Raw genomic sequence first — 26,286 nt, 5'->3', positions numbered from 1 at the left:
GCTGGGCAAAGGTTCAGGTGATCCACCTTTTACCAGGTGAGCACCAGGGAGGAGTCAGAACCAGAAGACAGCAAGGCCAGAGTGGAGCAGGCTGTTCTTCCCTGCAGTGACACAGCCAGATAAACCTCAAGAGTCAGAGGTCTGCAGAGAACCCCTCCTCCATCCCTCCTATCATCTGAGGGCCACACACCGGTCAGGCCTCCTGCCATCTTTATAATCTCTCTCTCTCTACTCCAGGGGCACACATCCTGCTGTCCAGTGTGGAATCAAACACCTCATGCGTCCCTGCCCTAAGCTGGGAGAAGTCTGCCTCTCCTTCCAGAAGGGTCTCCATAGCCAGGGCAGGATTGCAAGGCTGTGCAGATAGGCCTTCAACACCCCCAGGCAGGTTTGCAGAGAGGGGCACAGGCCACCAAGAGTCCTTGGGCATCCTAGCTGTCTTCTCTCTCTGGGTGGAAGTTTCCTTTGCTTTTAGACCCCACACCAGAAGTCTCATCACAGAGGGTTTGGCCAGCCTCTGGAGCCTGGCCCAACATCCCACCTCCCCCAAGGGCTTCTTGGTGACATCCACCAACTCCCTAGGACCAAGGGCTCCCATGTGGACACTGTGTCTGGAGTTCCAATGTTTGTGTGCCCTCACCTCCCAACTGTTGCTAATAGGAGAAGTCATGCCCCCCCTCTCTTCCACCTAATCCTCACAGGAGCATCTCCTGAAGGTGTGGATCTTCTCTCCAGAGAGCTGCACACACCTGACATTTGGCCCTGGAGGGACTAAGACACAGGTTCCAGCCCTATCTGCCTCCAACTCACATGCAGATGCACACAGGCTCCTCCCTGGCTTTGGTTTTATTGACGTAGGAGTTGGGGGTGTTTGACTCTACCTCATGGAGTTCTTCTGACCTTGTCTGACCCCTCCCCTACTCACTCCTCAGGTTCCCAGGAAGAAAAGAGGGAGGAGCAGGATCCGGGCAGTATCTCTGAGGTACATATGGGTAGGGGGTGTGACAGAACAGTGACGCCCTCCCCCCAGATCACAGGCGATACCCATGCTCCCACTGGGTGTTCTGGCCCATCCCAAATGAAGAGTGGGGCTGTGGCACCTGTCCCACACCAGGAAAGTCAAATCCTGTTGCTGGGGTTGGTGAGTGGCCCCATGACACTAGTGGGCTGGGGCCAGGCCCCTCTGGAAGATCTACCTCACACCCCACCAGAAGGCCTCACTGCTGCCGGGGACTGCTCTCCTGCCTGGCTCACCTGCTGACACAGAGCTACTGACTCCCACTATAGGGGAGGCACCCATTCCCCTCAGCAGTCCCATTTTATTGGTGGGGAAACTGAGGCCCAGAGGTGGCCCAAAATCACATAGCCGGGAGAACTGGCCTGGCCCATGCCCTTGTTCTTAGTCCAAATCTTCTTCCCTTTCTCACTAGTGTTTCTCCCATGGGAAGGAGGGAGCAGCCAGGCAGATGCATGCAGAGGACTCCTGAGGGCTGGTGGGAGAGGAAGAGGAGTGGTACCCTCCACTCCTTCAGCCTCCAGGCCCACCTCACTGCCTCTGCTCCATGCTGTCCCTTCTTCCAGGAAGGAGGCCCTTCCTGTGAGGTTCCCCATGCCCACAGATGTGATCTCACTAAACATGGTGTGGTGTGGTGTGTGAGCTTTCTGAGGACACTCAGCAGACTGTCAAGTGCAGAGGAGTGGGCGACTGCTGTGAGCACTCCATGGCCTTGGTTGGTGGCTACCTGCTGAGAGGGGAGGGTGGGTGACTGAAAGGGTAGAGGTAAGACCTCACCCAGCGGGAGAGGTCCTTTTCCCAGGAAGCAGGCTCAGCCTCAGGCTAAAGCCCACGGGATTTCCACAAGGATCCTGACACCCTAGAGGTCACTGTGGTCCTGGCAGGTGGGCAGCTGCCACAGACACAGCCCTAGGACATCCTCTGAACCCAACCCAGCTGTGGCAAGCCTGGCCAACAGGCTACATTCAGAGTCCCAGAATAGAAAAACCTTGTTTTATTCAGCCCAGACCTGGGCAATCCTGCTCTGTGGGATGGCCAAAATATAAAAAAATAAAAACCAACAACCGACAAAATAATGTTGGACAGAAAAGTTAGACATAAAATGGAGCCTGGCATCTGTAATCCCTGTGGTTTCGGTCCACATTTGCTCCCTGAGGCCGGCAGGGAGGGATGCCCCTTTTGTCCATCTGCCCCTCCGGTGGGTGAGTGGCTGGGCTTCTTGGCAGGAGACTTCCTGGGGGAGCGGGGCTTGCTTTGGAAGGAGAGACACTGTCCCCTTGCAGATCAGGATCTAAGGAAAGAAAGAGAACTGGTCAATGGGAGTTGGAAGGTGGGACCCTGTGGCTTTCCCAACTGGGCTTCCCTTTGCATCCCATATCCCTCATGGGAGGGTAGGCCAAGGCCTCCATCTTCCTCCCAAGAAAGGGGCCGAGCCCTCAGCCAAGCTCCAAAAGGAGAGGCCTCCACCCACCTGGGCATAGACTCACTCAGCAATCCCCCTGCCCCAAATCCTGGATCATTTTCTAGGACGTTAGCAGCAGAGCTTCTACTGTCTGGAAACACTTTCCTGCTTGTTTTTTCTTTTTTTTAAGCCTCATTTTTCCTCTTCAGAATCATGATGGAAACCCACAGGCGTCAGTCCTCGGCCTTTCTGGGAATGTTCTGTCCAGCTTCCTGTGCATGCCGGCCCAGCTGCCCGCCTGCGGTCAGGGTCACGGGGGCGCTCTAATAAGACCTGAGCCTTTCCAAGCACTTATGTAAAGAGCTCTCGGAAGGAAGGGCCTGGCCTCTGGAGCCTGCAGGCCCCAGGGGAGCACAAAGCAGGCCTGCCTGCTCCTCTAGCTGTCCTCTGAGAGCCCCCCCAGTGCTCACAGGGCCCCTGGGACATGGGACACTCACTGTCCCCATATTCCTCTGCCAGCAGCAGGCAGGGATGAGAGAGGGCTCCCTGCCTCCTATAGCTCCAGCAGCCCTTTCCTGCCTGCCTCCTTTCCTCCTGCTTTCCAGAAACCCTCTACCTCTACCATGTAGGTGACCCAGAATGTCAAATGGCTGACTGAGATAGGCCTAGAGGAGCAAAAGGTGCTGGAAACCCTGTGAAAAAGCCAACCTGCCAGTGCCGGGGTCAGGAGCCAGTCACTCTGAATGCCCTCAGTGCCCTGGTCCCAGGCATGAGGGACCTGATCTCTGTTTTGAACGAGAGCCTGCTGCTCCCACTTGTAGTATTTATGGTGCAGGTGTGTGTGTGTGAGTATGGTGGGGAGGGTGATAATTAGGCTAATGGTAGCAGACAAGGATGAAAGGGCTGTCTCTAAATGAGCTTTGACCGTGGTCACACACTGAGGCCTGTCACTGGTCACACACTGAGCTCTGACCCCACAGACTTCACCTCTCACACCTGCCATTTGTTACAAAGCATACACCAGGGGATGGTGCCTCTCTGGGCATTGGAATTCCTACCATCTGTCCCCAGTTGGTGACTAAAGCTTAAAGCTCTAGGACCACATTTTTGTTTTTTTTTAAGTGGAAGAGTGTTCCTTTGATCCAACCGAACAATTTTAGGTTCACAGGAGCTGGGGTGGGATTCTTTGTGAGCCTGCAAGCAGGTGGTCTCTCTGCAAAGTACTTCATGGTGGGGGAAGGAATCAGAAAAGAGTCTGAGGACAGCCAGCTGGGACAGCAGGAACTGAGACCCCTGCCTAGCAGCCATGAGCCAAAAGTTCTGGCCCAGATTTTAACTTCCTCTAAGATGGGGACCTAGGGACAAAAGATGACCCACTGCAACCAGCATTATTTTCAGTCTGGTACTGTGGAACCCAGTCCACTTGCTAAGGCAGTAATGATCATTACTGCCATCCACTGAGTGCCACTGGACTCCTGAACATACAGGCATCAGGCTTTATCCCAAACCTACAAGGGAACCTGCTTATCATTAAGAAAAGCAGCTCAGCAAGATAAGGTGAATTATCCAGTGTCACAGAGTGAGCACACAGAAGCGGGATGGCAGAGCTGTGCATTTACACCAAACCACTCTGCCCTCTGCCAGTTTTCTCTTGGAAAATCTTGGGGAGCCACACTTGGGCAGTCTGAGCCCCACCGTGAACACTTGCTTGGGGTTGGCACAGACAAGGTTCTTCCTTCTGGGCCCAGCCACAGCTGTGTTTGGCCATCAGGGTGACCCAAAGTGGAGGTGTCAGGTATTTTAGGTGGCCCTGCCTGGTTCCCAGGCAGGAAAGGAACTGGGGGGCAGGATGGGCAGTGGGTGAGTACATACTGGACGATTTTGCAGTTGGTGGCAGAAACATAGCGACCTGTGTAGTGGATGTTGCATCTCACCACGTTGTTGGTGAAGTCAGACTCCAAAACGATGTACTTGGGGTTCACATGAACCTGGAGAGGAGAAACAGAGGGAGGGGATCTTGTCAGGGAGGCCATACTTCACCTCGTCACCAGGGAAGGTGGTGGAGAGGTAGATGGACAGACAGATACAGAGATGACAGAGGAGACAGGGACATGAAGAGAGATTATGTGAGACCAAGAGAACTGGAGATCAGTGATACAGGCAGACTCAGAGAGGAGAGAAGGTGTGTGGCAGGCCAAGAAAACATCACCTGAAAGCGGGTGCCAGTGGCTCACGCCTGTAATCCTAGCTACTTGGGAGACTGAGATTGGGAGGATAACTGTTTGAGGCCAGCCCAGGCAAAATAGTTTGCAAGACCCTCATCTCCAAAATAACCACACTGGAGGTGCAGCTCACAGAGCTCCTACTTTGCAAGTGTGAAGCCCTGAGTTCAAACCCCGTCCCACCAAACAAACACACAAACAAAAAACCCCATCATCTGAAACCATTTATTAGAAGATTGAAAGCTTCTGCAGAGCTAGAGCCTGCACAAGATTGGGGGCCAGAGAGATCGGATCTTAGTAGTGAGGGGCTGAGCAGGGAGTTAAAACCAGGTCTGCTCGCAGCAGATCACTGTGCATCCCTGTCCAGGGCCTGTCCGATGCCAGGTGGCATGTCCTGGAACCCAAGGAACTAATATTCCTTGAGAAGGTGTGCTGTGCTTTTTGTCTGGAAAGGAGCTACTGGAACACACTTCGGATAGGTTGGATTAGTTAGGGTGGGGACCAGTGTTTTCTGCAGAACAGTGAAGTCAGGTGCCAGTATAATTCCAGCTACTCAAGAGACAAAGAGCAAGATGATTGTGGTTCAAAGCCAGCCCCGGGCAAATAGTTCAAGAGACCCTATCTCGAAAAAACCCATCACAAAAAAAAAAAGGGCTGGGAGTGTGGCTCAAGTGGTAGAGCGCCTGCCTAGCAAGTGCGAAGCCCTGAGTTCAAATTCCAGTGCCCCCCAAAAGAACAGAGGCAGTGGCGCTGAGGATGTAACTCGGGGATAGAGTGCCTGCCTAGCATGCATGAGGCCCTGTGTTCCATCTATAGCACCACACAAACAGAGAGAGAGAGAGAGAGAGAGAGAGAGAGAGAGATCAGAAATGCTATTTTAAAATCCTATCACTGGCAGGAACTGATGTGGTCTTCATGTCCAGTATTTACAGCTCAGAAGGCCTTCCTTGGTGTTAGATGAGTGACTGAATGAGGGACAGAAAAGAGTGCACTTGATGGCACCAGGCCCCAGAGAAGCTGGGTAAGAGCCTGCTTAGAGGTGCTCAGGGTGGGGTGCAGTGAGTTGCTTCTGGTTCCCGGTTTCTGAAAGCAGTCTGTCCACCAGCCCGTCCTCCTGAAGGGAGAGCAGCCTTCTGCCAGCCTGACTCCACTCTCCCCTTGCACTGAGCTTCTGCAGGCAGTGGGGTCCATGTAAACCAGCAGAGCTCGTCCTCCTGGATGGAGGAGCTGAGATTTTTCTTCCCCAGGTAAGGAATGGCTTCTCCATGATCATGTGCCCTGCATAGTCTGCAGAGATGTGCCAAGCTGGCTAGCTGTGTGTCATCAACACACTTTTCTACTTGTCCCCTGCCAAGGGAAGGGGCGATGGAGTGAGTACATATTGCTCCATGGAACAGGATGGCTTCCTGCTGGAACTCAGCCACCGAAATCCTGGACTTCACAGGGTCCCCGTGAGAGGCTCAGACCTCTCTCATCTCTCTCCCGGAGATCACAAAGGGTGCCCTCCTGCAGACAGGGGCTGGGATGGGTTACATGGCCCTCAGCCTCCTTGCTCTCTGGCTCTTTGTCACCTAAGGACAATGGTGGTGCTCCTCCCCTAGCATCACCACAGCAGGGCCCAGGGTTCCTTGGGGTGATGTTGCACACCGTGCCCCTGCTGTGCAGCTGGGGGACGGCATGTCCGCCTGGGGGCTGGAGCATCTTTCAGAAGTTGGGGACACTGAGTGTGGACACTGAGACCATCCCAGACTGCATGCCCACCTTAAGGATGTAGTTCCCAGGCTGCACATCGGTTATGTCAATCCACTGGCAGTCGATATCAGCGTTGTAGGTGTCATAGCAACCTGGGCTCAGACCCTGAGAAAAGAAAAAAAAGGTTCGGGTACTGCTTGTTTCTCAGAGCCACCCCGTGCCCACCTGCAGCAGTCTGGGGCCTTCTGCTGTGTGCTTCCTTCCTGGCCTGGGCCCAGGGTAGCTCTGCCCCTTCCTTCCACTGGATGGCTAGAGCAGAGAGAGGTAGAGATATAGTAGCTACAGGGAAGGATAAAATGAAGGATGGATGCGTGGCAGAGGCGGATAAAATAATGGATGAAAAGTTGGGCATGGTGGTACATGTCTGTAATCTCAGCTACTCAGGAGGCAGACGCAGGATGATTAAGAGTTTCAGGTTAGCCCAAGCAAAGTTAGGGTAACTCTGTCTTGACTCTAAAGGGCTGGGTTGTAGCTCAGCTCACACCTGTAAACCTGGGTATCAGGAAGCAGAGATTGGGAGGATCACATTTTGACAAAAAGTTAGTGAGACCCCACCTCAGCCAGTAGTAAGCTGGGCATGGTATTGTGTACCTATAATTGAAGCTAGGTGGGGGCACGGGTGGGAGGATCTGGACTGGGCAAACGTGTGAAACCATATCCAAAAACTAATTAAAGCAAAAAGGGTTGGGGGCATGGCTCCAGTGGCGGAGTGCCTACCTAGCAGTCATGAGACCCTGAGGTCAAACACCAGTACTGAAAAAGAAAACAAAAGACAGACAGGATAGATGGACGGTTTGTGACTGTGGATGGACTTAAGGAAAGATAGACTGGGGTGGACCGGTAGGCAAATGGGGCATCAGGTTATCCAGACTTTGTGGCAATGTTCTTTTCTCTCTAGGAGCAGTCTCCCCTGGGAATGAGGCAGGAAGGGGTCTGTGCAGGGAGGGAGCAGACCCCACAGGGGCCAGTGGTGGTCTCAGGACTGGCAAGAAGACCCTTACTCTGACTGGAGCTGAGTGGTCACTCAGCCTTGGCACTTGCTGGTCCTCAGCTTGGCTGGTCAGCATGGCTGTCTAGTTCCCTCAGTCCCTGGCCTGGATTGGCCCCATCCCCACACGACCCCTGCACACCCGGAACTCCCATGCCCGCCCCGACCTGTGTGTGAGAGGTGCACGCGTAGCGCTTGAGGTTGCCAAAGTCACAGGTGCTGTCCTCCAGGCAGAAGCTGGCCTTGTGGCCCTCGGCCACCTTCTTGCCCGTGGCTGCATCCAGTAGGTCGTAGTGACTAAACTCGTCCATGCTGTGATAATGTCTGGTAAGAGGAGGAGCAAAGAGAAGAGGGCCTAGTTTCTCCTGGGCCTCTTATCCTGTCCCTCTCCTGAGATGGTTCAGATGACCTGCTGTGACAGTCTCCTGACCACCAGGCTCTTCTGTCGCCTGAGTCTCACAGGGTGGAATCTGTGAGATGCCAGGTCACCCTAGGATAGCGTTGGATTCCTAACTTCCTTCCCCGCCTGTACTGACCTCTTTTGGGCAAAGTCCCATATTCTACATGTGTCCATCAACCAAGCCCAGTCACTCTATGGCCCACCTTCCAGCCACTTTAGCTAAGGCTTCCCCTAATGGATCTGTGGCAGACGACAGCTCCCCAGGGCTCCCACCAGCACCTGTATCTCCTGGAGAGCTAATGGGGAAGGGGCTTGGCACCAAGGTCCTGGCCCAAAGGAGGAGGTGGCAGTTGAGCCCACCCCCCACTCACTGGTGGCAGCTGTGCCACTCCCAGGTGTGCCGTGGCCGGTTGGGGAGGAAGTCCGCTGTACCCTGGTTCTTCACACGCTGGGGAAAGCGTAGCAGCACCCGCACATCGTAGTCCGTGGCCTCAGGGGCATAGGCTGTGCTGTTGGGACAAGTAGGGAAACTAGAGTGGGACTGGGGTACAGTGACCCCAAAACCCAGAATGGACCACATCAGGCCCTGCCCCCAGCTCCCTCCTTCCTGTCATCTGACGGCTGCACTGTGGTGTCTCTGGCCTCTTCTGCTCTCCTGACCCCACAAAGTCTGACCTCCTCTCCACTCCGGCCCCCTGTGTATGGCTGCCAGCTGCCAGTAGAGTCTTTCTAAAGAAGCAGCATTTCTGGCAACAAGCCAAAGGGTCCCTGATGCCGGGGGTGGGGTCATGTAAAAATCTTTGGAGGGTCATTTAAAAACAGCCTGCCGATTAGTGATGCACACTTGTAATCCCAGGACTCAGGAGACTGAGGCAGGCAAGAGGATCATGAGTTCAGTGAGGCCAGACTGGGTTATATAGTGACATCAAAAAAATAAAATAAAAGCCAAGAATTTAACTCTGATCCCTCTGTAGCATCCTTATGTGGAGGGCAGTGCATATATACACAGTGCTTGCTGCCACTTAAGTAGTAGAAGACAGATAAAATAATTGGGAAGCAGAGGCTGAGCACATGGGTCAGTGAGAGAATGTTATTGCCCATGCTTGAGCTGCTGGGTCCCATCCCCAGCACAACAACAAAGCACAAAAACCAAAATGGCCCTATCCGGGAGATTCTGGGAGGTCTTTCCTTGCAGGTGTGGTCCTGAAAGACAGGCCTGAAGCCTCTTCCCTCTCCTGGTTCCATGTAGCCTTTTGCTCCCCACACACTGGAGTGCTGGCACCAAAGTGTGTTTCCCCAATCCATTCTCTCACCTGGATCCTTCATTTGACTCAGAGCTCCAAAGGTCACCCAGCCTCCTAGGTCTAACTCAAGTCCCCTCCTGATTGCTCTTCGGAGAGAAACTCTGACTGTATTATTCCCAGGTGCCACATACTTCCTGTGCTGGTCAGGTGTGACCTGGCCACTTCTCCCTGATGGCAAGGCCCCAGGGCCAGAAACCTGCCCTTTATCTGTCGGGGAGCCTGGGTCTAATGGTGATTGCTGCCTCACAATTCACCTTTTGCCCCAAATTCCCAATAGAGGGAGGTCTTGTGAGAAGAAGAGCGAAGAGACAGAAGAGGGGCAGTGGGAGAGGAGACACAGGCACACACAGAGGCTGAGGAACCAGAGGCCTGGCTGCAGGCTCCCCTTCTCCAGCTGACCGCTGACAGCTGTCCTGGCTGGCCTCATTAAGGTCTGGGTTATAAGGCCAGAGGCAAGAGGTGGCCGTTGTGGGGATTAGCTCTCTCTGAGAGTATGTCTGGACAGCAGGCGGCCCAAACTCCTGTCTGCCAAGACGCACGGCTCTCAGCCTTGTCTGGGGGAGGCTTGGAATCCGTCTGTGTCTGGGTTGAAACAAAACATCTTCCTTCCCTGTTCAGTTAAATCCTGCCCTTCTGTTCGGCTCAGCACATCGTGGGAAACAACCAAGGTCTAGTTCTAGGCCCAGCTTGGCCACAAGCTTGAAGCAAGACTTGGAGCAAATCCCACCCCTGCTCTGGTTTTGGCCTGCAGTGTATGACCTGGCCTGGGCCTGTGGCCCACACTTGAGATGATCTTGAAGGGGCCCTCCCACTCCAGGACTCCAGCTCTGCAGGGCTTTCTGGGTCTGTAATCCCACACCCAGCTCCCTGGATGCCTCAGCCCTGCAGACCCCTCCCTCCCTGACCTTGCTCAGCCTTAGTCTGGGAGCCATGTGTCTGGACTCACCCCACTTCTGCTGCTTGGTTTTGCCACTGGGTCCTGGATGAGGGCCTCCTGGCCATACCAGGAGGTCCTCCAGGACAGAGGGCAGGTTGTCTCCTTTTTGCCCATTGGGGAGCTCAGATTCTGGCACTTGGGACACTCCACGAAGAGGTAGTGATAGTTTTGCTTTGACTTAAACCTTCAGAACTGGATGGGCTGCCACTGAGGCTGTGCTCTTCATTACTGGAGGAATGACAGCAGGAACACTTCTCTTCCCAGGACCAAGGACACAAGACAAGGCCTGAATAGTCAGGTCAACCAAGTGGCACTCGGTGTGCGGTCCCCACACCAGGGGCAGTTTGCATATTGCTTGTTGTCTGTGATGAGATCGGGAACTTGCACCAGAATGTAAATCAACACTGCTCACTCCATTTAGCTCATCTGACACCTTTTCTTTCGTTTTCTTTTCACAAGAATTTCTTGATGAAGGAAGCAGTGAGTTGAGTTAGATTCTGGTGCGAGCTATCTTGTCACAGGCAGATAACAGCTTGTGGTGGGCTACTGTGAGTGGTAATGGAATGCAGATTCTAAAGGGTTTCCTAGACAGTAAAAGATAAAAGTAAAGAGAGAATCCAAATGTCAAAAAAAAAAAAAAAAAAGTGGGCAATTAAGAAAATTAGAGCCTGTTGCGGTGGCTCATGCCTGTAATCCTAGCTACTCAGGAGGTAGAATTAGGAGGATCCCTCTTGGAGGCCAGCCTGGGGGGAGGGTTGTTTGAGAGACACACCCCCATCTCAACCAATAAAAAACTGGACATGGTGGGAGCACGTCTGTCATTCCAGCTATGAGGAGGGTATAGGTAGGAGGACTGTGATCCAGGCTAGCCTAGGCATGAATTTGAGATTCTATTAAAAAAAAACAAAACAACTAAAGCAAAAAAGGCTGAGAGAGTGGCTCAAGTGGTAGAGCACCTTGCAGGCAAGCCCAAGGCCCTGAGTTCAAACCCCAGTACCTCCCAACACCAAAGAAAAGAAAAATAGGTGCTTTAAACATGAACGTCCACACAGATTTTTTTGTCATTAACTGGGTCTTTCAGCACAGGGATGCAAAGCACACGTTTCGAGGAAAATATGAGCTATTGATGAATTTGGACACAAGTTCTACAGGAAGCAAGTGATGTGGAGTCAGTGTGCTCACTGTCTGGGCTCAAGGGAACTTGGTTCCCTCCCCTCTGGTATAGCACATAACAGGCCTACTTGTGATCACCCATGCCTCCTTGTGCCCTGCTGTGACCAGGCAGAGACAGACTGGATCAGCCAAAGCCACAATGTGGCAGGTTTGTCCACCCTATTAGGTCTTCCCCACATCCCATGTGAGCATGGAAGCCTCCAATCCCCATGGGGCAGCTCTGCTCCGAATGGTTTTAGCTCCTTTCATTGTGCCTCAGTTTCCTGATGGGGAAACTGTCAGGGCTGGTGTGAAGATGAAACACCACAGTAAAGTTCCTGATCTGGTGACGCATACAAACATGCTGGATGCCCGATTGTTCCCTTCCCTCCTGAACTCTAGGGGCAGGTGAGGCTCAAAGATGTAAAGGGGGGTCACGCAGTTTGCAGGCAGCCTGGCTGGCACAGCACTGGGTGATCCTTTGGACAGTCCCATTGCTCTTCGCTTCCTCCCCAGCTCCTTACCTGGCCAGACACTTCTCCTCCGCAGCACAGCGCAGGGAGTACAGATGGGCTCTCTGCACGTACGTAGACGCCTGCACGTAGTTGGGATCTGGGACCAAGTCAGGGAGACCTGGAGTGGGCAGTGGGAGAGAAGGGGGAGGGAGGAAGAGCATGGCACCAAGAGGGCCACACTGGCCACTGCTTATGCCCTGCGACCTCCCCCACCACAAACACCCTGTGCCATTTGTTCCTCCCAGGCAGTGGGTCCTGGACCTCCTCAGGGCAGGAGGTCTCCCCTAAAGCCCTGTTGTGTGGGAGCCACTGTGGCCTCTTGGCAGAGCTGGGGCACAAACAAGAGCTGCAGATGGGGTAGTGTCTAGAGAGCTGGAGAGGGGAAAGGTGTTCTTGGCAGGAGGAAAGGCACTGCAGGAACAAAGGCCTGGAGGTAGAAGCAAGTGAACCAAGTCATTTCCTGACACAGGCTCTCCCTGTGCCTTACTTGCCTGCTCTCACCTCTGCAGCCAGTAGTCTTCATAGACCACCAGGACAGCCCTGGGCCTCAGCCTGGAGTGGGCCCCTGCAGACTCCTGGGCAGAGCCAGGCTGGCAGGAGGGAGTGGGCAGGAAAGGACGGGCTGAGAGGAAATGTTTCCCCAGAGCAGCTGGCTTCTCAGCCTTCCTCCTGGCACAGCCCTTCCTCTCCATCTCCCCCATCCTCTGCCACCACTTCTGCCATCAGCCCCCACATCTGCCCGCGCGTCCCCTGTCTGCTACCTGGGGTGTCCAACCTGAGGGAGGGCCTACCTTCTTCCCTTGCAGTGCTCAGCCCTTATGGTCACCTTTTCCCCAGGCTACATCATGCATTTGTCTAAGTAAGAGGTATTGGGAATAAGCAGAAACCATACACCTGTCCAGGTCCCATGCTGCAATATGGGGAGAAAAAGAATGTGGGTGGGTGGGAGGTGGGGGGGGGGGTGCTCCAAAGCCTTGTGCTCTGTTGTAGCTTGGTCAAGGCTTAAGGGGAGTGGCCTGGGGCCTCTAAGTTGCCTCTTCTCAGGCTGGCAAGAGGTCACATCTAAAGCCTAGGAACCTCAGGGATTCTGTCAGGTAAAACAATGAAATGAGGTTATAAATTCCTCTTAGCCGCTTTCAGGCTGTCTGCTGTTGGGAATGGAGGCAAAGTGGGAAGGGTAGGCAAGGTGAGAGACTTGAGTCAAACAGAGGGGCTTCTAGCCCTCTTCTTGTGGCCAAAATCTTCTTATCAGTTTATAGGAGCTGACAAGAAAGTAGAGGAGGGGAAATCTGGCTTCCAGGCTGTTCCTGGACTCCCAGACCCTGCCCTGCTCTCTCTGGGGCCTGGCCCTCCTGAGGGATCCTGGGCCAGGCAGCCAGGGTGACCTCACCTACTTGGAATGGAGAGGAAACTTGCAGAGTACAGGGTGGTGAGGATGAGGTGGCTCCTGGCTAAGGGGGGACGTCTTGGCTAGCCTAGGCCCTATTACTGGAGCCCCTGGAATGTTTGCAGTCATTCCCCAAGGGACCCTCAGGCCCTCAAACCAGCTGGGAGCTGGTTCTCCCTCTTGGGTTCCCAGAAGCTTTTGGAAGAGGGGTGAAGAGAGGAGGTTTCCCCTTCCCCATCAAGCAGGGCTTGGGCAATAGGCAGGAGTGGGGGAGCTGGGCCAAAGCCTCATGGGACCCAGCATTCAGCACCAGACAGTCTGCCGCCCCCACCCCAGGCCCGGTTTCAATAAATACTGCACAGATGGCTCCGAAAAGCTTTCCTGGCCCGACCCTTCCTCTCTAGGTCATTTCATGAGCTGGCTGTGCAAGCCAGAGAGGCGGGAAGAACCAGTGAAAGAGGCCAGGGGCACCTGGGGCCAGTGATGCTGCTCTTGGTCTCTGACTGAGCCCTGACTGTGGTCACACACTGAGGCCTGGTATCTATCAACAACTCAGAATCTCAGTCTTATTGTCGCCAGTCTCTGTCCCCAGATGATGAGCTAAAGCACTGTATTTAAAAGAAAAGACTTTTAAAAAGGAATTGCTTTGACATCATCCATTCTTTCTAAGTAAAAGTGAGTGGGTAGGGTTGCTGCAAGGTCCAGAGCTGTGCGGGAGGGTCACCCCCACCCCCAAATAGAGTCCACTATGTGGGAACTGGAGGGAGAGACTAAGGAGCCCTGACCCCTGGCCTCCAGCTCCAGGAAGTCTCTCCTGATTGACAGTGGCATCCCAGCTGCACATACTTCTCCACTGCTCCACTATAATCAGGTTTAGTCATATTCCCTTCCAGCTGAGGGCTCCCTGATGGCAGGGCCTGCATCCAACTCACCCCTGTAGGCAGGCAACCCATATTTGCTTTGGGATTACTGACAGCCCAAGGCCCCTAAGTCTCTGCCAGGTAAGATTTTTTTAATGATTAGTGGCTCAATATATGATTGGTATTGATGATTGTGCTCCACATCTGTCCCCCAGCGCACACCATGCCTTTGGAATTGTGGAGGAAACAGGCTCAGAGAGGGCAATTAATTTATCCACAGTCACACAGTGAATCAGGGAGGTGATCCCAGGTCCTGGACCCTCCTCTCCCAGGACTCCTCCTGCTATTCTTCTTCTAAAAATTAACTTTTTAAAAATATAATTTATTCGCAAAGGCACAGACTTTTTTTGTGCCAGTTTGATAAATTCTGACAAATGTACACAGCTATGTAACTAACACCACAGTGAAGCGCAGGATGGTTTCTGCCTTCCCAGTGAATCCTGTCCTGTCCTGTCCAGTCCCCCCTCCACCACCCAGGAAGCCATCGATCCACTTTTGAATCTCTGTTGATTAGTTATGCCTTTTCCAGTACTTAGATGAAGTCACTCTTACTATTATTTTATAAATATTTGTGTTTCACATTCTGACCACCATCAGGGCCTCCTATGCCTTCCGTAACGCCCTCTGTCTTGGCTTTGCTCCACCCCTGTCATACCCTCCCTGGCCTGGGAGTTCACCCTCAGGACCCCCTGCTGAGGTCCCAGGGACCAGCAGGCCCCCTCCCTCAACTGGTATGTTTTTCCAGGAAGGAGCAAGGCCTCCTTCTCCGGGCTGCTCTCCCCCGGGGGACATTCGGTCAGCAGCCAGGCCTGCAGGCTTGGGCTCTGGGCCCCTTTGTAGGGCTTGGGACTGAAGAGGAGGCAGAATGATGTTGGGAGGAAGGGAGGGGAAGCCTTGAGAAGGGGCTGGGGGCAGGTCTGTTAATCGCTGGCTTATGGGGTCCACCCACATCCCGGGCAGGGGTGGGGGGTCAATTTGAGTGAAGAAGTCCTGTTACAACCAGATAGTGTGACCACTCCCTCCCCCATCACAAGAAATGTGATCTTAAAGAAAGCTCCTGGGGAGAGGGTCTTTTTGTTTGCTCCCATGCAGGAACCATCAGTCACAGGAGTGAGGGTATAACTGGGGGGGGGGGGAGCAGGGAGGGGCGGGGGCGGGGCAGGGAGGGGCCGGATGTCTATCCAACCCTCAGGCCTGGCACTGGAGACTGAAAAAGTGAAAGAGAATTCCAACGACAACTTTTCTGAGACTTAAAAATACAGAGGTTTGAATTCAACTTTTTTTTTTTTTTTTTTTTGGGGGATACTGGGGTTTGAACTCAGTGCATTGTGCTTGCTAGGCAGGTGCTGTATTACAGGAACCACCCCCACCACACACACACTCACACACCCCATCCCCCACCCAGCTCCTTGAATTCATCTTAATTCTCATTTCAGAGCAAATGCACCATCATCCTTGGTCTGTTCAAAGCCACTGTCTTGCCTTCTCGTTTTTAGCCTTGGCCCTCAGCCTTGACTCCCAGACATGTCCCTAGACACTGGATCTGTGTAGAATCTGCAGGGCATTGGGGACAGGTATGTATCTTAAAATATATGATAGTTAGATGATAGTCTTATAGAACCCATACAATTTCCTGATTTTTTAGTCAGTGTAAACTTTTGAGACCTTTCAAGAGAGTTCATGACCTGTCATTGCCAAACAGAAGTCCACACTGTGCTTCCTCTACCCATCTAGCCAGTCTCCTGGGACAGACTCCCAGGTGACCTCCAGGCCGCTGCTCCACACATATGCCACAGTGGACAGCCTGACATGCCCTCTGGATCTACCAGGTTACCTGCAGTCTTCTCAGCTTCCTCCCAAGTCCCCAGTGCCATTGGTGGGGGTGGGGCAGGCTGCCCAAAGGCTGCCAAGAATAGTCTTGCTCATGCTCCCCATGGAGGCCCTGGGTATCATCACTGTGCTGCCAGGAGGAGACTGGGCCTGGGTTCTTCTCCCCTCTGCTGTTGACTTTCTGCATGGCCACTCCAGGCCTCATTGCTTCCGTGTATCCACACCAACTCACACTGACTCCTCCTCATCATGGTCTGGAAAGTCTGGAGGCCTGTACACACTCTTCCCAAGGTGGAGTTTGCTGACTACGGGGACTCAGGCTGCTCACATCCTGGGCCAAAATGGTGGGGATACTGAGTCAGAAGGGTCCCAAGGCCACTCCAGAGGTTGTAGGCTGTCAGTCTGGGGGAAGCCTTTCAACCGGGGGTGGGGGGGGTGGTGCTCAGATGCAGCAGTGATGATTCAGGGCCAGAAAAGGCCCAGCACTCTGTGTTCTGGGTCTGTCCCCGGCATACCCTCTGCAGGGTGTCCAGACCTCAGTGGGAGGACCCACCATACCGACTCTTGGGGCCTACCCTGTCCTTCGGTCTTAGGCTGGCACTGCTGGATGGCTCCTGTGCCAGCCCCTGGGAACCCAAGGACAATGACTGTCAGTGTCATCCCTGGTAGATCCAGCTGGGCCTTCTCGTGGACAGGACCCAGAGGCAAGTTCACCATTTTTCCACCTCCTTCTGTACTGCTCCCTTCCTCTTTCTGAACCCTTTCCCCATTTCAGTGATGGGGAAACTGGACTAATGGGCCCTTCAGCCCAGGTTGGATGGGTCCTTAAACACTTGGAGATTAAAATACTTTTCCAGAGCTATTCAGTGCTTTCCCTAGCCTTGGGCAAGAGCTCATGACCTCTCCCGATCTCTACAACCCACACGTCAGCAGTCAGGAAATTCTCCTCTCTGACCTAATAAGTCCTCCCTGCTTCACTGGTAACCTGTTTCCTTCTGCCCAGTAGGGGTAAGAGGCTGCTGTGACTGCATTCCTGTCACTGCCCCCAACCGCACCTGTTAACTTCTTGGCTTGTTCTGTGGACCCAATAAACCTCTTCTGAATCTGTCTTCCTCAGGCCTCCTGCTCCAAGGGACAGACAAGAAGTGGAATGCGAAACTGCCTCAATCTCTTGAGCCCGGGGCTGGAGCATAAACACAGTCCAGCAGGAACCCATCAGTTCCTTGTGAAATATGTGCAAAGCGGGAGGTTTTGGCAAGCTGTCCCAGCCAGACTCCCTAGCAGCCCCTAAGTGGGGGAACCAGAAAGTTCCACAGATCATGGCCTTGAATGAAGATGAGCCAGAGTGGGGCCTCAGGGGCAGAGAGACGGCAGCTCCAAACCCAGGAAATGATTATCTAATAATCAGAACATTAAGTTGTCAGCACCAGCCCAGAGGTGTTGCACCTGCAGGGAGCCTGCAGACCAGGTGGCTACAGAACCCACTTTGCCCACCATGAAGGGGCACTCCCTGCTTGGGTTAGAAAGCCAGGCCTAGACCTTCAATGGCTCCTACCTGCCTACAGAAGCAAGCCCGGACCTTACAGGGTGACAGCAAGGCCTCCTGTGGTCTGGCCTTCACTTGACCTTCCAGGACTCCTAACCCTAAGCATCAATGGGCAGCTCCTTAGCAGTTCATCCTGACCTTTGTACTTCTCACCTCTGACCCCATTGTACCTCTTGTCCTAGAATTCCCAGCTACACACACACACACACACACACACACACACACACACACACAAAGACACACACACACACAGATACATTCTCTTGACCTGGCTCTGTCTATGCAGAAGAACACTGTCATTAGGCCCCAGAGGCCACCCTGCCAGTCCCAACTTCCCCTTTTCTATCACCCTCTTACAACTTGACTCCCTGTCTGACTCCCCGCTGCACACTCCCAGCACAACAGCTGTAGTGGCTCCCTAGTGCATAGAGAGTAAAGCACAAAGTCCTCACAGTGCTCCCTAAGTCCTCTATGGTGTGGGCCCTGTCACTTCTCTGACCGGTCTCTGATTCCATCTCTAGATCCACTCCACTCACAGCCATAACCACACTGCCTCAGGGCCTGTGCACTGACTGTTTTCCCTGTTCGAAAGGTTCTTCCTGCATGGCTCACTTACATGCCTCCTTCAAGTCTTTGCTTACATGTCACCTTTGTGAGGTGCACCGGTGCAATCTGCTCCTTCCCCCACTCCTTACCTACCTCTATTTTATCCATAGCTCTCACCATCCTTCATTATTCATCTATGCGCTGCACTGGTATGTGAAAATACAAGGCCCACAAGAGCAAGGATTTTGTCTGTTTCTTTTTTGGTGGTACTGGGGTTTGAACTCAGGACCTCACAGCTAGGAAGGCGCTCTAGCACTTGAACTACTTTGCCAGCCCTGTTTTGTGACGGGTTTTTTGAGATAGGGTCTTGTGAACTGTTTGCCTTGGCTGGCTTCGAGCCTCGATCCTCCTGATCTCTGCTTCCTGAGTAGCTAGGATTACAGATGTGAGCCACTGGCACCTGGCCACGTCTGTTGCTTTTCACTAATGAGTGCCCAGCTGTACTGTACAGCAGTGCCCAGCACACAGCAAGCACTAACAAATACTTTTTGGGTGAGTGTATTTCCTCCTGAGACAGACAGGAGCTCCTGGAAGCAGGAGGGAGGTCAGATATAGACCTTTGCCTGCACCACAGGTCTTCCAGGTATACAGCAGGAGTTGGGAGCTAAACAAGATGGAAGGCTTGGGTCACACTGTATCCCAACTGCCTGGTTTCTTGCTGGCAAGGTGAGATCAACGTGAGGTCAGGGATGGGTCTGGGATGCCGCTGAACTGCTCACCCCTAGCTTGGGGTCTGGCACCTGCATGCTATTTATGAGCACATGGTGAATGCCTACACCCCCAAAGGCTCTGGGGTCACCTACCTGTGTAAGCCTCATTATGAAGCAGAGCTGGAACTGATTCTGAAGCCCTTTGTTTTGGAAAAGGATTTGCTTTAGACTTGGCAAATCCATGGTTCCAGGTGGCCAAGGAGCAGGGGACAGGTGACCCTTCAGAGACCTTGTTTGGGAAAGTTTGGATGGCAAAGGCCTCCAGGGTCTTGCCTGCCAAATTGGTATCCCTTCCTGTTCTGGCATTCTGCCCCCAGAAATGCCTGGTTTCTGGGGTGCCCATCAGCAAGCGGGAGATGTCCAGGCCCAGCCCTCACTCTGTAATCCTGAATCCACAAAGGCCTCTTGGTCCAGTGTCTGTGTCCAGGCAGCAGTTAGGTCAGGGACAGGGATGGAAGAATCTGAACCTCTTCTTCCAGTCCCCCCTCCTCGCCCCTCCCCTGCCCCAGCCCTGACTGCAGCGTGGCTCTGAAGGAATGCTGGGCACAGGAATTAGAAGCAGGTGTGGGCTGCCTGTGCCGACCTCCGCCTCCTCCCTGTTCCCTTCCTCTCCTGCTGGTTTGCCCTTGCCTGGGGAGTTTTCCATGTGTTCTTGGCTTGGAAAGGAAGCAGGGTGGACTCTGGGAGATTCTGGGTAGAGGAACCCTGAGACCAGAGGAACCCTTGGGGAGACAGAAGGACAGAACTCCTTGGCCAAGTCCAGCAGTAATCTGATGCCAGTGAAGGCACTAATGACTCCTCCTGCCCTGTCACCATCCCCAGTGACTTGGTGGGGGGGTGGAGAGAGGTGCTGGGATTGAAGCCAGGGCCTTGGCACATGCTAGGCTAGTGCTCTACCACAGAGCTACATTTCCAAGCCCCAGATGTCGTTTTCTCATGAGAGCTAGATATGACAGAGTCCCTGATTGCTAAGACAGGTAACAGAATATTCCTGAGGGTGGGGGTGAGCAGTCCCCCTAGATCCAAGCTTGTTCACTCGCAACCCTGGGACTATGGGTGAGTTCCTTGGCTTCTCTTGTGCCTCAGTTTCCTCACTTATAAATTGGGTGATAACACTAACCCACAAGGTTTTGGGGGGAAGTAATGAGAAAACAAAGGAAAATGCTTGGCCCAGTCTCTGCTCAATAAGCAGCAGCAGCCACTATTAAGACTACTGTGGACACCCTTCCCACGGGGAAGGGGACACCTTGTGACATTCTTCTTCTTTTTTTTTTTTTTGGTGGCATTGGGTTTGAACTCAGAGCCTCACACTTCCTAGGCAGGTGCTCTACTGCTTGAGTCACTCTTCCAGCCCTTTTTTTTGTGATGAGTTTTCTGGGATAGGATCTTGTGAACCATTTCCCCGGGCTGGCTTTGAACCTCGATCCTCCTGATCTCTGCCTCCTGTGGAGCTAAGATTACAGGCGGGAGCCACAGGTGCCCAGACCTATACAACTTTTTCAGTCTGAAAACTCCGTGTTGTTCTGAAGGAGCAACGGGGCAACCTCAGGGAAGGGGCCAGGGAGGCTGAGCTATGACCTGGCAAGTCATTTTCCTCGCCTGCAAAATGGGGCTAACTGTGGCACCTGCCTTGTCGGACTATTCTAGGAGGAAGTGACTGACTGTAAACTCCAAGAATGCTGTTAGGAACTTGGTTAGCACTCAGCAACAGTTTGGTAAATACATGTTTTGGAACCTAGAGTGACAATGACAGTGACAAGGTTGCACTCCACCACCACCTGGGGAGGAATGCTTTTTTTCACAGTCTGTCATAGCCAGTGTCCCAGGACTTGAAACAGAGCAGTCAAAATGTGTGGCCAACAAATGAGGAAGTAAGTGTGCATGATAAGTGATAATACAAAGGAATTTTTTATTTTAAACTAATGCAAGGTTAAGAAACACTGGCTGGGGAGCCATGTGGACTCAAATCCTCAGCAAGCGAGCCTGCCATCTTGTCTATGGAATGAGGCAAATAACAGGACCTGGCTGGGCCCCCAGGAATGAAAGGAGACAAGATGGGAAGTCCTAAGCCATTGGATGGAGAGCAGGGGCTGAGGCACAGGGAGGCAGGGGGAGTACACTGACCTCCTAGCATAATGCAGGGAGCATGAGCTCTAGGGATGGCAGCCCAGCTGCCTCCCCCGTGCCACCCCCTTGGGCCTCAGTTTTCTCACCTGCACCAGGACAGCAATCTCTGAGTCAGCAGGAGCATATGAGAACAAGTAAACTTAGGCCACTACTTCTGACTTGGTGCTCAGCAGAGAAAGACCGGGTTGTTATGTCTCTGCCTTAGGACGCAGGCCCAGGTGAGCTAGGGACCTAGGCAGTGGGAGTGTGGCAGGAAGCCAGGGCTGCTCTCAGGTGTTGTTAGGGGGATATAACCTGTAGACCCGGGAGCAGCAGAGTCCCTATGGGGGCAGTGGAGGCCTGAGAGAGGGAAAAGGAAAGAAAAGAAAGGAGATGCCTCAGGTTTTAGGGTGCTAGACTGAGGTTGAGATCTTGTTCTCAAGACCCCAGGGAACCACAGCAGCTCTTGAGCAGTGGAGTAAACTGCTCAAGCACTGAAAAGGCTTATTATTTGCCCACTAATAGGATGGAGAAGGAGAGGTTGGGAACAGGGTAGAGGCAGCTGTCTCCTGGCTTCTGAATGACCATTGAGAAAGGGACAGAGGTTACATGCCAGGCAAGGCCTCCACGTTCCTTTCTCACAGTTGCCAGAGCTGGTGAGTTAGGCTGTGGTGGAAGGAAGAGGGCCTGGGAGAGCTGTGATCTTTGAGGGTTGGGGTCATCTCAGCACTGAGAGCCAGACCACCCCCTCCCCCAGCTCAGAGAAACTGAGGCTGTGGGAAGTAGGAGCTGGGGCAAAGATGCTGGGAAAAGAGAACCTAGCAACAGTCTCCAGAGAGGTCACATGGCAACTGGCACAGTGCAAGGGACATGGGGACCTGGGAAGCAGCTGGACACCCCAAGACCTCTCTGCAAGCTTGTTCTCTGAGAGCTGGGTGCAGGATGCCTCTCTGGGACTCTGTTTCTTCCCTCTCACTCTTTCCAGTTACACAATATCACAGGAAGTCCCCGGCAGCCCCAGCTCCCAGGGTGGGAAGGAAGAGGTGGGCAGGCATCCGAGGCAGAGACTAGGTTCAGGACAGGCACTTGGAAGCTACCCACACACGAAGGGACGTGGGCGGTGCTCACATGTGTTTGGTGTTGTGAGGACATATCCACGCCCACACACACACACACACACGCAGGCTGCCAGCGCCGGGCCTCAGACCCCTGGGTGAGTGGCCAGGAGGAATGAAGTCAGTCTCGGAGAATCTGCCCTGAGCTCCCACACCAGGCCTGGGGGGCTGATCTCAAATACAAGGCTTGGACTTCTCTGGGCTCGGATTTTCCATGGTCCCAGTCTAGTAGGGTGGGGAGGGAGGAACCAATGATGGGGGAGACTAATGCTCCCTCTCTGGCCTCTCTGTGAGCCCCAAACTACCCTTTACCCCCCACTTCTATCCCACACCCCATTTCCTCTCCATAATTAGGGGAGCAAACACCTGGAGGGTGCTGCACCCATCTCTTGCAGCAATGCTAGGACACCTCCTCTAAGAAGTCTTCCCCAAGCCCCAGCCCCTGACTGGGGAGACCCCTCCTCTGGGCTCCCAATAGCCCCTGTCCCTGACTCTCACCTAATCAGAGCACTGGGATGCCCCCGCTTGCCTTGCATCCCCAGGGCAGGTCCTGGATTGGATGCATGTCAGTTCACTCAGCTGCTCACTAAGGTATTGATGTCAGGGGAGAAATATATTTGTTTGTTTGCTTTGAGACAGTATTGCTAGGTAGCCCAGGCTGGCCTTGAACTTTCTATGTAGCCTAAGGTGGCCTTGAACTCTCCATTCTCCTGCCTTAGCCTTCCAAATATGGGATTATAGGTGTTCACCACACCCAGCTGGAGAAACCTCTTTGACCCAAAATGAACTGTGGGGCTTCAAGGGCAGTTACCCAAGTCCCTGCTGAGCACCAAACAGCCCACTCCAGACATGGCCTTGCCCTGTCCCATCCTCCTCTAAACCAACTGGCTTCCTTGAAAACTCACAGACCACAGAGGAGCCCTGGAAAACCCACTGGCTTGAAGCCCAGATGTGTACTCCCAGGCCTGGCCCTGCTGGCACGGTGACATTTGAGGCCTCGGTTTTCTCTTCTGCCCAACGGTGGGGCCCTGCTGGCTGAGCCTCACTCTGAGGTCTTGCATTCTAAGAAAATGTGCCACACCAGTTGAGCACCCCATCCTCTCTTCTAAGGGGCTCTCAGAGTAGTCATGGCGGCTGTCACATGCCCGGGATGCACATGACGACTGGGCCCCCATCTGATTTATCCCCAGCTCCTGCGGTTCTCAAAGTAGGATTCAGCACCAATTCCAGGGTCTCGCTCTGTGAGAATGCCTGAGACACGCCTCCCCTAGTCTTAGGTTCCAGTAGCACCCTCTAGAGCTGACAGAAGCTGTAGCACTAGCACCCTGGAGTCACCCAGGCTCAACACTGGCACAGAAACCCTTGGAAGGGAGCACAGAACCATGGGCAGTGAGCTGTGATTGCAGCCTGAAAGAGGTGGGCAGGATAGGCTACATGTGCACTGGGGACTGAGAAGAAACCTTGACCAGAGAGCTGATAACCCGCAGGGAGAGAAGCAGTGAGCCAGAGAATTCTAGGACAGCAGAGGATGGGCCTAGGGCCATCCAGCCCTGGCCAGACTCACAGCTGGCCCCTGTCATGGTAATGGCACGTGGGGAAGCCGCCCATCTGACAGAGGAAGGCCACCCCCATTCCTATGCCCTTGTGTGCAGACAGCTTGGCCTTCACCAAAATAGGTCACATCTTCACTCCCCTGAAAAGCCAGAGAGGGTGGCCTGTCCATAGTCACCCCTTGGGACTCTTCCTCCAGGGCCAGGACTATGGTGACGCCAGTGAGGCACTGGCCTGGGCTACCACATTCAAAGGCATCAAAAAAACCCTCAGCAACCAAGATAAGTAATATCTAATGTAGTATTTTTAAAATCAAAATGAATACAAAAAAGCTGATGAACAAATGTCCAAATTTCAAATACAGACAGGGCCCATACTGGCTTTTCAGTTTGCCTCAGGCCAGCTTTGGCACAGTTACTGATCCTATTTAAAATATGGATATATTTATTCACTGTACATTTTTGGGTACTTTTTTAATTTTTAAAAACTGCATTGAAATATTATCTCCATTACTAAGCTTAAATTTTACACCCAGGCTAGTGCCTTACTGGGCTTTTGGGTACTAGCCTTGCAGGGAGGCCTGAGGGAGCTCTCAGTCATTGGGTCTGGAGTCATGCCTGGGCATGGGCTCCCCTTGACCTGCTCGCCCAGGGCAAGCTCACTTATGCCCCATGATGGGGAAGCTGCAGCACCTCCAGAGAGCCCTCCCCTAAGGCCTTTTTTTTTTTTTTTTAATTCTTCTGCTTTGACAGTACCAGAGTTTGAACTCAGGGCCAGGCCCTTCTACTCTCCACTCCCGAAGCCAAGGTCAGAGCTTAGATTGCCTGGCCAAACCCTGGCACTGATGCGTCCATATGGGGTGGGCTGGGAGGTGAGGCACCCACGGGGCTGTTGAATGTAGGGTCCTTTCTCAGCAACTGAGCGGAGCCAGGCCTTTGGTAAGGGATGGAGGAGGGGTCTGCACACCTGAAGCAGTTCACCATGACCCTGAGGCTGGCAGGGCAGAGGAGGCGCGCGGGGTTGGTACTCACCGCGACCATTCTGGTTGGGTCGGTACACGCTGCCCACGCTCAGGCGGCCCTGCTGCGCGCCGTTCCGCTCCCCACCAGGCGGGGGCGCGTCGGAGCTGCGCACGGGCAGGTAGGGCGGCTCCAGCATGCGGAAGGGGGGCTGCGGCTCGACGGCGCGCGGCGGGCCATAGGCCTCCGGTGGCACATTGCCATAGGGCGGGTACCAGCCGAGGCGGGGGTCCCCACCGTAGGTGCCGCCGTTAGGGGTCTGCACCGCGTCGGGGCTCTGATCCGGGTAGGCCTGCTCCAAGCCGGCGGTGCCCTCGTTGTACAGACTGTGCGAGTAGCGGCGGTCCAGGCCGTCCGACGGCTGCGGCTGCGGCTGCGGCGCGTAGGGCCTCTCCGGGGCTGGGTAGAAGCCCTGCGCCGGGTACTCCGGCTGCTCCTCGCCGTACTCCTCGTAGCGCACTCGGGGCTGGAAGGGGTAGATGACCCCCGCCGAGGCCACGGCTGCCGCCCCTGCGCCCAGGCCGCCGCCCGCACTGCGGTAGTACACATAGCCCTGATCGTAGGTCCGCGATGCGGGATCGTAGTTCTCGTACTGGCTCACGAAGGGCGCCTGCGGGTAGGGGAACTGCTGCGGGTAGGAGGATGGCTGGCGGTAAGTGGTGGCGAAGGCCGAGGCCGAGGCCGAGACCGAGGAGGCGGAGCCCCCGTGCCGTTGCTGGGAGACGGAGGTGCGGGCCCGGGCCATGCCCATGCTGTCCCCGACGGCCACTTCGCGCCAGTTGTCGGGCACCTGGCCAAAGCCAAATGGGTGTCGCGCTTGGCCACGCACAGTGTCTGAGCCCACGCGGCCGGGCAGGGGCAGGGTCGGCGCCTGTCGCCTTCGGAGTCCCCCCTGGCTGCGCCGTGGTGGGGTCTGGGGCGCGCCGGCCAGCAGCACCCGGGAGCTACTGTCCGCGCCCTGAGGCCCGGCTGGCACGTACTCCGAGCCCGAGTTGAGCAGGCTGTACACCTGCCCGTTGTTCTCCCACTGGATCAGCTGTCGCCAGCGCCCCGGGTCCGAGTCCTGCCCCGGCTGCTGCGCCTGCTGCCCATGCACCAGGACGCACAAGCAGGCACCCCACACCAGGGCCCCCAACTGCCTGCCGGCTCGGCCCAGAGCCATGGTGGCCCCTCTGCAGAGGCCTGCCGCACAGAGAGGCTCTCAGAAGTGGTCCCCCGTGCGTGCTTCTCTTCCCACGGCCTCGAGGACAGGACGGCTCCTTGCCTGCCCAAGCTCTAGCTTTGTCCATCCTGGCCTTGTCCCGAGCGGGACGGCTCCTCCGATGACAGCATTTCGAGGCCAAGGGGTCAGGGCAGGGCAGGGGCGGTGCCCGAGGCTGCACAAGGCTCTCCGCAGGGCACGGGCGGCCAGGACTGCCTGGGGGCCTTACATGGCCAGCCCCACACTGGCTGGCCGCTGGGCTGGCGCTTTCCCACTCTGAATGAATAAGCAACAGGCTTCGAGCTTCTTGTCGGGAGGTTTCAGCGCCTGGTCCGCCTGCTGGGGCCTCCTCCGCGGGGCCCTATGGCCCGCCGGGTTTTAGCTATGTGGCCTGTCCCACAGCTGCGGTGCTCTCTCAGTCCCTGGAGTTCCCAGCCAAACCACAGACCTGCCTCTGAGGACAGGAAGGAGGCAGAGAGCAGGAGGGGGGCTCTAGGGACTCACGCCTGGTAAGTGAGGCTCTGGCAGGCAGAACCGGTCACCACCATTCCTCCCTGCTTTGGACACAGCATTGGGCTCCCCATTACTTAACTGGCTTTGCCTCTTCC

At 54.5% G+C, this 26,286-nt stretch overlaps 1 protein-coding gene across 1 annotated transcript; it reads right to left on the bottom strand.

Moving 5' to 3' along the window:
- Positions 1-1,993: 1,993 nt before the first annotated feature.
- Positions 1,994-26,024, bottom strand: Loxl1 (lysyl oxidase like 1). Its single transcript, XM_020165651.2, has 7 exons — positions 24,490-26,024; positions 11,697-11,805; positions 8,151-8,288; positions 7,547-7,703; positions 6,401-6,496; positions 4,290-4,405; positions 1,994-2,306 (listed from the first exon to the last, which is right to left on the bottom strand). Exons 1-7 carry the CDS (start codon positions 25,637-25,639, stop codon positions 2,300-2,302), a joined length of 1,773 nt encoding a protein of 590 aa, XP_020021240.1. The 5' UTR covers positions 25,640-26,024; the 3' UTR covers positions 1,994-2,299.
- Positions 26,025-26,286: the final 262 nt, after the last annotated feature.

This window comes from Castor canadensis, chromosome 19 (genome assembly GCF_047511655.1).
Source record: "Castor canadensis chromosome 19, mCasCan1.hap1v2, whole genome shotgun sequence".
Lineage (NCBI taxonomy): Eukaryota > Metazoa > Chordata > Mammalia > Rodentia > Castoridae > Castor > Castor canadensis.
Note: the sequence above shows the minus strand (reverse complement) of the source record. Positions and strands in the feature narration are given on the sequence as shown.